Genomic DNA, 12,678 nt, shown 5'->3' on the forward strand with positions numbered 1-12,678 from the left:
TGTGACTATATTGGTCATAAAGGGGAGAAATTCTCAGCCTAGGCACAAGTGTCTAACTCCTAACAGTTGCTTGTAAGACTCAAAAGGCCCAGCTGGCTTTTCCCTTCCAGATTCTAAGAAGTGCAACCAACAATTCTCATCACAATACAGCAAACTTAGCTTGTACTAAAGGAAGTAAAAAGAAATGAGAATTAGCCTAACACTTTAAGGGGCTTTTAAGCTTTCTTTAAAGGCACTTTGAACCCCAGTTCTATATGCTACCCAAGCAGTAAGGTACCATGCAAAGTAACTAACGTAAAGTAGTGTTCTATGCTAGATAGTCTACATGCTATAGGTACCCTTGCCATAGTAGCTCTGACAAGTACATATTAAGAGCTTCAGATCTTGTATCACTTCTGTTACTGCGAGTTAAGATTCATAATCAGAGCATAAAAAGAAACTGAGCTTTCCAGAGAACTAAGTGCTAAAAGAACAGGTTTTTATGTAAATCCCAATTTCTCTTAAGAGATGTTACAAGGAGGGAAAAGTAAAGGGACATAATCCAAATTGACAGACCTGCCTTTAGATAAATGGATGACATTACGTGGTATTTGGAGGATTCACCAGTAAGAGTCAATGAAATCTTTATAACTCACTAGAGCCCCCTAGTGGCTACTTAGTCCCCAACTCTAAACTCAACTGCCCTCATACAGTAAATTCTACAAAACCTAAAATAAAAGCAAGCCAATCACAATTTCACAGTTTTGAGTTTTGTTCTAAAAAGCCAAACTCAAAGTAATATCTCTGTTCATGAAATGAATGGAACTGCAAATATTTTGCTGAACATTTTTAGCAACAAGAATAAACATCTTCAGTCCTACGTGTCTTCGGGGGCTTACCATCAGTTTTACTCAGCAAGCTTTTTCAAACAATGCAGAAATGAACGCCTAGGCTCCTGATCCAGTAGTCTGGAATAAAAGGTTGGCCACTCTGATGTATATCCCTAATTAAGAAACACTGAGTTCTACTCTAGCATCTCAACCTGTCCTCATTTCCCTGACAGTCCAGATGTTAAGTGACTCACCCAAGGTCATGTATTCAGCTGTTGGGACCACAACTTGACCCTACCTCAACCCAGCCTTAATAAACTCAGGTCAATACAGACATTTCTCCTACAGCAGGGAATTTGTACAACATGAACTGCCTATCTGTTATCAATTACAGGGTACATGCTTTGCAATATCTGGGACTATAATTGGTGAAACCAGTGCTTCAGTTTTAAGAAAAAATTTTAAAGGCCACTGCCCTTGCTACATAGCTTGAGAGGTTTTGTCCTTTGTTAATGCTAATGATGACTGATAAAGGGGATAAGAATACACAAGAAGCCCATGCTTCTGGAGGAAGCCCTACTTGAGTACAAAAGCTTGACACGGTCAAGATTAGCTTTAAATAAATACACTTAACCATTTTTTATATGCCTCTATTAACTAAATTCCTAAGGGGAAAAGTTAACTACCATTCTAAGTCTGAAATTCTCTAGCACAAACTCCCTTTCTTCCCTTGAAATAATTGTTTCATTAATAGGATTTTTGATGTAACGTTTCTTAAAATGTCCTATTGTGTTTTAGCTGGATAGACTATACCAAAAAATGGCTTCCCACAGAAACTTCCTAGAGATCCCTAGAAGATAGAATGAACTCTGGAATTTCAGTTCACTATTTGGCAGGGATCTGGTTCACTCTTCTTGCTCCTCTCTTCACCCCAACTCTCTACTCCCCTCCCCTTGCTAACCACCCCAATCCTCAGTCCCCCACCCCACCCATATAGCCTCACTCCCTAGGCTCTAAACTTTAGTACTGCAAATTGCAAATGACCAGAACCTAACCTGAATCATACCAGCTTTCGGAATACAGCAAGCTGAAGATTGTTCTGTAGATCTGACTTATGGTCAGTCCCCAAATACAAAAAGGCAAGGAAAATCCCCTCCCCCATACTCTTGGTGTTAAACTCCCCAATACTCTAGCTCTTGGTTAAACTCCCCAATACTCTAGCTCTCCTAACACTTCATATTTTGCCTCAGGCCTCAACAGTACTCTGACAGTGATCCACCTATGACTTGCTCCTCTATCCTTTCCCATTAGTCAATCAAAGAATTTTAAAAGAACCTAGAATTTTCCAAGATGAAGAAGACCATATCCAATTTCCCCAAGTCAGAGGCCCTGAGTCACATAAACAAATGTAGTAACAATACCCCGTGCTTATATCTCAAGTCAATAAACTTAAGTCTTAATTCAACAAAGTATCTCCTGAGCACCTACCATCCAGAAGGCATAATCCATACATTCCCTCAACAAACACTAGTTATGTAGCTTCTCTGGGCCCAACTACTCTAAGTGCAGAGGATGCAGCAGTAAATAGGACACAGTACCTAACCTCATGAAACTTATACTCTAAGTAGGAAACGGATGTTAATAAGTAAAATAAATACGAAGAAAGCAGAGACAGGTATTTTAGATAAGGTGATAACAGAAGGTCTCTGAGGAAATGAGATGTAAGCAAAGACTTGAAAATGATGTGAAGAAAAAAGCCGTGTTAAGATCAGGCTGAGAGCGGGACTTCCCTGGCGGTACAGTGGTTAGGACTCAGTGCTTCCATTGCAGGGGGCACAGGTTCGATCCCTGGTCAGGGAACTAAGATCCCACAAGCAATGCAGCGCGGCAAAAAAAAAAAAGTCAGATGTATAAAAATGCCCCAAAGCTAGAACAGTTTAAAGCTAAGGCAAAAGGCCAGTGTTACAGCTGTAAAGAAAGTATATGGTAGGTGAGGTCAGAGGCAGCCATGGTTAAGGAATAGCCATGAATTAGGAATGAGAAAGGCACTGTGGTACTACAAGGGATATAGGGCTTCACCCAAATGAGACTATATTACAGTAAATAAAATAAAGCAAGGGACTTCCCTGGTGGCACAGTGGTTAAGAATCCGCCTGCCAATGCAGGGGACACAGGTTCAAGCCCTGGTCCTGGAAGATCCCACATGCCGTGGAACAACTGAGCCCATGCTCTACAACTACTGAGCCTGTACTCTATAGCCTCAAGCCACAACTACTGAGCACGCGTGCCACAACTACTGAAGCCCATGCACCTAGAGCCCATGCTCTGCAACAACAGAAGCCACCGCAATGAGAAGCCCGTGCATCACAATGAAGAGAAGCCCCCCCCCGCTCGCCACAACTAGAGAAAGCCTGCGTGCAGCAACAAAGACCCAAAGCAGCCAAAAATAAATAAATAAATATTTTTTTTAATTTTAAAAAGGAAAGAAAATAAAGCAAATGTTCAGGTAATCATCATACAAGGCATAATCAAAAATATAACATGTACAAAATATAATGTGGATCACTGAAGAGTTAAGATCACAGTGACGTCAACAAGGAAAGATTTCAGAGGAGGTGGTACTTGACATGGAACTACAGAAGGGAAAGGTACTATCATGAAGAGTGTACAGGACTTGCTCAGCAAGCATCCAACAAGGCTGGCATGTTTGGTACATTTCATAGAGTACTAGGAGACCAGACTGTCATGCTAAGCTGTATTGTAGAAAAACATGTAATACCTAATTCTATAGGCAACAGAGAGTCACTGAAGGCTCAAGTTACAGGTGAACAGAGAGGGGAATTAAATGTTCAGAGGGTTACTTGGTGGGGATATCTCTCAAAATGGTGGTACGAGGCTTTTGCAGTAGTCTAAGTAAGAAATAATTCGTAAAGCAATTATACTCCAATAAAGATGTTAAAAAACAACAAAAAAAGAAATAATTAGAACCCACTGTATATATCAACAATACCTCAAAAAAAAAAGAGAGAAGAATTAGAACCCAAACTAGACAGCAGCTGTACATAGAGAACAAATATAAAAAGAGGTGGAGAACAGAGATTGAAGAAAGCTGCACTGACAGAATTTAATAAATGGCTGGATGTTGATGCTGCCATGTTGAATAACCTATAATCCACAAAAATTACTGAAAGAAGACCTGCTAAGTGGATTAAGACTCTCGCTCTTGATAAAAAGCTAAACTACTGTGACTTCCCTGGTGGCACAGTGGATAAGAATCCACCTGCCAATGCAGGGGACACAGGTTCAATCCCTGGTCCGGGAAGACCCCACATACCACGGAGCAACTAAGCCCGTGCGCCACAACTACTGAGCCTGTGCTCTAGAGCCCGTTAGCTACAACTACTGAAGCCTGCGCGCCTAGAGCCCGTGCTATGCAACAAGAGAAGCCACTGCAATGAGAAGCCCACGCACCACAAGGAAGAGTAGCACCGCTCAACACAGTTAGAGAAAGCCTGCACACAGCAACGAAGAACCAACGCAGCCAAAAATAAATAAAATTAAATCTTTAAAAAAAAAAAAAAGCTACACTACTAAACATCAAAAACAAAAGAAACCAACAGCTCTTACTCAGCACTAAGATGACACTGACAATAAAATGACACAGTACCTGAGAGTGTTTCCTTTCACCCTAAGATAAGGAAGAAAGGTTTCTAGTTGACAAAAAAGTAACGTGCAATGAACAATAGCAATGTACACACACAGTTAAAAGGAGGGCCTCTCCAGACATGGAATACATGACAAAGGCCAGTAAAACCCACTAGCCAATTACAGGAGAGCACTAAATTATGATTTCAATAATTTAGATAAAGGAGTAGAACTGATCATTAAACAACTGCAGTTCTATCCAGAGTCAGCTCTATGTTTATGGGAAGGGACAAATTCCAAGACTTCAGTGTCAAAGCAGCAGCTTGGATAATTAGTTTTTTCTGCCTAAAATGTTCCAAGTAACATTTATTAGTCTATTTCAAGCTAATACTTATTGGTCAGCCCATTCTAAGGCATCCTAGGGGACTTCCTTAGCCGTCCAGTGGTTAAGACTCCATCCATGCTTCTTCCAATGCAGGGGGTGCGGGTTTGACCCCTAGTTGGGGAACTAAGATCCCACATGCCGCACGGCGTAGCCAAGGAAAAAAGAACAAGGCATCCTAATTCAAACAAAAGATGGGGTGTCACTTTTTCATGAGAACAAATACAATTTTTTAAAAAATTAGGGTTAGATATAAGAGTAGTACCCCTTAGAAAAATCACTTTTTCTTTTAAATTATTCATAAAAATAATTTTAATGCTTTGGTTCAAAAGGCAGCTATCTACATATCTATTTTTGATCTACTGTCATGAAACACAGTTCTCTCAGAAACAAATGAATTTGAAGAATTCACTACAGATGAATTTTCTACAATGAAGTTAGTTTATGGTGTTTAAACTAGGTTTCAAAGAATCATTAAGGCAAGAAACCAGATTTTACAAAATGGTTTTTGTAAAACCATTTTACATGATTTTAAAGTGAGATCCATATGTCCTAGGTTTCTGAAGTTCCCCATTATTTACTCAATATGCCACTAAGCCCCTTCATATCTTTTACACCCACAGAGGCTATGGCAAACAATGAAATATATATATATGTGTGTGTGTATATATATATATAAAATAAACAACTACCAATTCCTATCCCTGCCTTTATACCATCTGACGTTTTATATATTTGTTTATTACCTGCCTTCATCGTCAAAATATAATTCTCATTAGAGCAACAACTGTATGCTGTTACAAATGAATCCCCAGTATCTATAACAGTGCCTAACACATAGCAGGCACTAGTGAGTGCTGATCAATAAAGCTACAGAAAAGACAACAACTACAGTCTTCCTACAAACAGATTCAAGCAACCACCATACGCCCTGCTTGAATCTGCCACTTTTTACAGAATGAATTCTAACTTTGGTAGCATCTTCTCCTGAATTGCAGACAATACAGCTACCTTTGAAGAATGGGAAGAGGCTCAGTGATTCCAAAGAGGCACTCTTCAGTGCAGCTCAGGGTCTAGTCGGAACTCACAGACGACATGTACAGGTATACCAGTCACTTCTGCACACACAAGACGAAAACAGATGGATGCTCACCCCTCAATAAAGGCATAAATGCAGTACAAGACATGCCAAGAAGGGATGCCACAAGACTTAATTAGTGCTCACAAGGAGCTCTGTGACACAGAATGAAAGGTAGCACAGACACAGAAAACATTACAAAGGTGTGGCAATACAATACCTCAAAGACAAGAATCAGTTTGTGACCCTGATGTAATGAGGATTCCAGGGACCACTGACAATCTCCACTTACAAAGCAAAGCATGGAACAGACCCAAAGTATCAAATGCCCTGTAACAAAGAGAAACTGACATGATAAGTCCTGCGCTGTCCTCCCAGTTGTCCCTTCCACATTAGTACCACAATGCAGGCAGGCATTTCTTTCACTGAAACAACACTTTGCTCCATATTGTCTACCTTCTGTCATTAAAGTAGCTTACCTCCTGTCCTGTAGCTGCTTCCATATCAAGAAACAGATCAAGAAGAGATCGGACCAGACGAGCTGCTTTAGCCTTGCTGATGGAATTCAAGAAGGGTCGCACATACTTCAGCAGTCCTCCAAGCTCTGCGTGGAAGGCAATTCAGACAGGAAAAAGTACACATCAATATTAGGGACAAAATACCTATTAAAAAATGACCCAAGATCATAAAACCAGTAATTATGTCTGGAATCAGTCAAAATGAAACTTAGTAGGAATTTAAAGCATTCTTAGCAGGTAATGGAGTAGCAAAAAAGTTAACAACATATACCAAATCTGTATCCCATTCCCCACTCAGCCTCTGGATTACTGTGAGGGTCCTGGGAAAAGCTCATGTCTGTCTGCCTCATGAGTACAGCAAAGTACTCACACTCTCAGAAAACAGTTTTCTAGAACACAAAATATGCTATGCCTCTTCCACCTTAGACAAAATTACTTCCCCACAGCTACCAAATTTATCAGGTTAGAGGAGTTAAATTTTTTTTTTTTCCTAATTTCCAACCAAGTCTGTCTCAGCAGTTCCCCTTAAACAGAGATTTTTCAATTCCAGGTTCCTTTTTTCCTCCCTTCCTGAAGTAACGCCCAGCTTAGTCTTTTACCAATATAATTTCCATGGCACTCTTCTGAATCAACTTTTCACATAAAAGTTAGGGTGTTTGTCCCTTAAAGTTATACTATAACCTTTTAAAATTCCTCATTAATCGGCAAAACCTAAGTCTTAAACTATGACAAAAAAGCTGTCAACCACAGAGGTTCCCCCCACCCCTTATATAAGAAAAAAGGGTGGCACAGTAATCTAAGGGAGCACCTTTAGAAACAAACGTGAAAATTAGAGAATATGTCAACTAAACAACTAAGGAAGTTCTTTTGGAATGTAGGTTAAAATTACTTTGGTGCCACTGCCTCCAACTGTAGACTCATCCTCCTGAGAACTCGAATTCAGGGCAAGCAAGCCTCCCCCTCCTGAGAATGCTAATTCAGGGTCTTGAATCCTCATCTGCCTGCGCAGTGAGAGGATACATGAGGCTGTGTCAGGTATAAAAGGAACTTTACGCAGAGTGGGAAAGTTCATCTTTCCCTTCACTCCCCAGTACTGACCTGTGAATCCCACCGTCTAAGATTTTTTTCCAATTCTGCCACTCCATTCACTCCTGTACTGACGACACACACGCCTGCTTGCATGCCTTGCTCATGCTGCATTTCCACCTGGAATCCCTCCCCATCACTTCGACCTATGTAGAGCTTAGATATCCTTTTAGGTCCAGCTGAAGTCCTAGTGAGTCTTCCATGCCAATGCCAGGCTACACTGATTTATCTCCCTCAAATTACTTTTGCATTTATGCAAACGTCAATTATGTTATATAATCATAGTTTTTTAAAAGCAGTCTAGTGCAATGTCCCTTCTGAAACAGCATTTCCCTCTATGCTTGAACAAATCTAAACACTCCCTAGTGACAGAAATATTCAGAAAGTAGACGATTCCAGTGTTGGTCAAACTAAATTGTTCTTTTCTGAAACATGAGTCTATACCCTCTTTCCACGTGGCTTCAAATATTTGAAGGTAACTATCATTCATATCTCCCTAACTTTCCCTTTCTCCAAGCTAAACAGCTTTAACTATTTCAACTGTTCCTCCAATGTCCTGGTTTCTAGATTCCTTGTCACCTTAGTTGCCCTCCTCTGAATTAACTCTAGTTTGCAAATGTACCACTTGTGGTCCCCAGAACTGAATCTACATTCCATGTAGGGTCAGACCAGTAGTCATGGCTTAATTCTCCTGATTGGACTGCCACATGTAACACAAGAAGCATGTTTTGCTTTTGCTAATAGCACTCTTTGTTCAGACTGAGTCCATAAGGTCTTTTTGCATAGAGAGGTAATTCCCCACGTTCTTCTTTTTTTTTTTTTTTTTTTTGCGGTACGTGGGCCTCTCACCGTTGTGGCCTCTCCCACCGCGGAGCACAGGCTCCGGACGCGCAGGCTCAGCGGCCATGGCTCACGGGCCCAGCCGCTCCGCAGCATGCGGGATCCTCCCAGACCGGGGCACGAACCCGCGTCCCCTGCATCGGCAGACGGACTCTCAACCACTGCGCCACCAGGGAAGCCCCGTTCTTCTGTTTTGATAAAGTAGTTTAAGTATATAACTTTATACTTTCCACACTGAATTTAATCTTGCTGGCTTTGACAATAACTCTGAATCTTAATTCTGTTCTCTACTGTACTGAATCATCTACAAAAATAAGCACACCTTCTGATATGGCTTTAGCTCTACTGCCAGATACTGACCAGAAGAACAAGGACAGATCCCTATGACATGATGCTAGAGACTTCCCTCCAGGTCGACAAATGATCCATTTGTCATGGCAAATGTTCAAAGACCCTGCTTACATCAGTTATGTTGTCTATATCATTCTTCCTATCCCAGGGGTTGGCAAACTTTTTCTGTGAAGGACCAGACAGTAAATATTTTTGGCTTTGTGGGCTATATGGTCTCAGCGGCAGGTACTCAACTCAGCCAGTGTAGTACAGAAGCAGTCATGGGCAGTATGTAAACAAATGGGTATGGCTATGTTCCAACAAAACTTTATTTACAAAGACACTTAGCAAGCCATTGCCTGTGGAACCCTGCAAATCTGCTGTCTGATAAGGCTAACCAAAGAGAACCAAGGTGAGTTTGGAATAACCTTTTCTTAATAAACTCACTGCTTTATGTGCTTAAAACCTACTTATCAAATAATCTGTCCTGGAACTTTACTGATGATTACCAGTTTACAGTGTCTAGAATTTATTCTTTTCATTATCTTTTTGAAAAGTGGAATAATGTTTTGCCCATCCTCAGTTTCCTTATACCTCTCCACCCTCCATGATTTTTCTCAGAATAATAGTGGCTCTATAAATATATCTGCTACAACTATTCTTTTGATATTAAAAGACAGAAGTTGTCAGAACCTAGAAACTTGAACTTATTTAAAAAAGACTACCTGCTCTCTCTTCTCTCACCTACCTTAGCTTTAATTCTCTCTTTCTGATGTTATTTCTATCTTTTTCTTTTTGAAAATCATTTTCCTTCCTGGAAAAGGCAGAAGTGAAACATGAGCTAAGGAGTCTGCCCTTCTCTCCAGCACTAGCTAGCATTACAGTATCTTCTCCAAGTTATTCTTCTAACAGAAAAACAAATGACCTCTTAGCTGCCAAAGACTCAGTTCATTTTTCATTTTAGTCTATTACTGTTTCTTAGTCGTTCTTGGTTATATTCTGTTTCTTTACATTTTCACACTGATTTTTTTTTTAATTCTTATAGAATCATATTGAGTTCTTCCTTCTACTCTTACTGAAATTATTTGCAACTGTGTGACCAGAACTTCCTTTTCAGAACCTCACAGAACTCAACACACTCCATTAAGAGTCTCAGGCTATGAAATCTGCAGATCCTGAGCCTAGGCATCATGTCTGATGACGAACACCACTGCTTTCAATCACTATTCTGCACCAGACACTAATTCATTAATTCCCAAGTGACTGATGTCCATCAGGGACCCTACCTTAAACTTTTTGTGTAGAGTACTTAGCACAGTGCTAGCCCTATATTAAATGCATAACAAAACAAAATTGGAAATCAATGGAACAGAAATATCTTCTGTTCTCAGGGAACCCAAAAATCAAAGGAAACAACACAAACTGATCAATTATTAATAGCAAAGATAGGTAAATGAATGTAGGCCCCAAAACTTCCTTACTATACTTGTCAAAGTCTTTCTTAGAAAACAATGATAAGTAACCTGGAAATGTTTTTTAAAGTTCTTATGATTCACCTGTTAAATTCCAATAAGTTTCCCTGTACACTTCTAAACTTCTCAGGTAGGTCACAGGGAGGGGAGGGCAAGAAATAAGGAGAGAGTAAAGCATGAAATAGTAACTTCAAGCAAAGCAGTAACAGTTTTGGACAAATTTTCTGAAACACTGACTATACTACATGCTGTTTTTAATTATCCATTCTACTTGAGAAAAACAGACATTTGGATCGTTCAACAACAGAAAATTCATTTCAGGGAATTCCCTGGCAGTCCAGTGGTTAGGACTCCGGGCTCTCACTGCCAAGGGCCCAGGTTCAATCCCTGTTCAGGAAACTAAGATCTCAAGAGCCATACAGCGCGGCCATTAAAAAAAAAAAAAAAAAAAAAACCATTTCACCTGGTTTTCTAATCCTTTCAGGAAAATTACCTTTTTAATTATATTTCATGTGGACCAAGCTCACATTAACTGACAGGCAAAAGAATCCATAAACATGTTAAATAGGAGAGAAGTCAGCCTAAAATGAAAAAACCACCACCTACCACTGATAACTCATAAGTGGATAACTATGGAAAGCAAATACTTCAAGGTCATGAGCTCTGAAATAGGACTACATGGATTCAAATTCTGAGTCTCCCATACTAGCTGAGTGCCCTTAAATAAGATATTTAACTTTTCTGTGCTCAGTTTCCTCAGGTATAAAATAGGTAATAGTATATACCTTACCAAGTTGTTTCGAGGATTCAATAAGCTAAATCCTGTTTGGGCTTAAAACAATAACTAGTTCATAATAAGCACTCAAAAATGGTTTTTCTCATTATAGATATTTTTAATGATATTTTAAATAAGGTACAAGATCCATATAAATACATCCTCCCAATTTCATACAACTTTATTCAACTTTCTATTGACTGAGCCTAATAATTAATAAGTTATCATCCTTAACTGGAAAAGATCTTTGTTTTCAAGTTCAAGAAATTTTGCTAACTTACACGTATCATCCTTTTGGATAACAACATAATTTTGAGGAAAGTAATTCACAAGATCAACCATGTTTAATCCATTCTAATCAGATAAGCCCTAAATTCACTTTAAAGTTGACAAAAATCATCCATTTTAACTTTAAGCAGGCTACTCTCTAAATACTATTGTCACTTTACTGGTCAAAAGCCCTTCCTTGTCAATAAGACTCTCTGCTTCTAAGGACACACCCATCATCAGAATATCATCTCAAGCTTGCAAAGTCAATGGTTCAATCACAACTAGAATGTCTGGGCAACAACAGGCACAAAGCCCTAGGTACCAGTGGAGAAATCCTGGGAAGGTTCTCTCTATTTAATGTCTTACTCATTGTGTATCAGACAGCAAAGCCACTTCCTTGGACACAAAATGCCTAGTCATTTTGAAGTCAGGGGCCTAGAGTCACTATCCATCTTAAATACATCACAGCAGCTCCATGAAATCACCGAAGGCTGCTACTGCCCACATGTAAGGGAATGCAGTGAAAAGCCGAACGAGAAACAAATCACAGGTCACAATATAGTGGAGACAGGATTTTTTTCCCTCATCTGCAGAACAAAAGTCTTCAATGAAAGAAGTGAGTGTAAAGGTCTCTTAACTTCCTGATAGAAAGCTAAAGCTCAACAAGTTGGCAATAAAATTGGATTATACTACCAATAAACTGTATGGATGCATTCCTATGTTCCCTCACTCCAACCAAAAAAAAAAAATTTCACGCAGCATTTCAGGTAAAAGAAAGCAATTCACTTGTAGCACTTACCTGCAGCTTGTCCAGTCTTCGCCAGGAGAGACCCCAGTTCCAGGATGCTCTGCTCTTTGACCTGCACTGCCTCCTCATCATTCTCCTGAATGTCACGCTTCACTGGGAGAGGAAAATGCAAACTCTCTTAAAATTCTGACAAAAAATGAAAACTAAGGGAAATTTCACCCTCACAAGACCAACTACAAACTCAAACAGTTAGCAAAAGACAAATTCTAGAGAGCTTTAAAAAAAAAAACTCTAAACAAGAAAAAGTAAAATGATCACGCAGCACATGTCCCATGTATATCATAAGAATAGATCCCTCTCTTTTGATTTTAAATGTGCCTTTTCATTCTACCAATTAGAATTTCCCTTACCCACATACACTGAGATTTCTGTTGCTGTCACTTGGTTAATGCAAAATTCAAGCAAGTTCTTCCAGTTGTGGTGGTAAGCCCCATGCCAGGAACTATGTTATGTGAAAATATTAAACAAGCCTGTCTGTGCATTTACCTGCCACAAACTAAAATCAAATGACCAAGTTACTGATAACTATAAAGTCAAAAGTCTTTCAATAAACTTTAGGCCTGTGGAGGGCCTCAGCTGATGGGTGTGTTAGGGATAAATAATTCCACAAAGCCATTCAGGAAACATAACCCTGTCAGAGCTCCAGTGTGATCCTTAGGAGGGAA

The 12,678-nt window shown here is 39.6% G+C and overlaps 1 protein-coding gene across 1 annotated transcript in view; it reads right to left on the minus strand.

Annotated features, from left to right (window-relative positions):
- The window catches only part of PSMD11 (proteasome 26S subunit, non-ATPase 11), a 28,566-nt gene that overhangs the window by 13,965 nt on the left and 1,923 nt on the right, over nt 1-12,678 (minus strand). Inside the window, exons 2-3 of the mRNA XM_065896584.1 lie at nt 12,005-12,106; nt 6,394-6,518 (exon numbers count right to left, since the gene is read on the minus strand). Coding sequence (XP_065752656.1) covers nt 6,394-6,518; nt 12,005-12,106 — 227 coding nt within the window. The remainder of the gene's footprint in view (nt 1-6,393; nt 6,519-12,004; nt 12,107-12,678) is intronic.

Source organism: Phocoena phocoena, chromosome 19 (genome assembly GCF_963924675.1).
Source record: "Phocoena phocoena chromosome 19, mPhoPho1.1, whole genome shotgun sequence".
Lineage (NCBI taxonomy): Eukaryota > Metazoa > Chordata > Mammalia > Artiodactyla > Phocoenidae > Phocoena > Phocoena phocoena.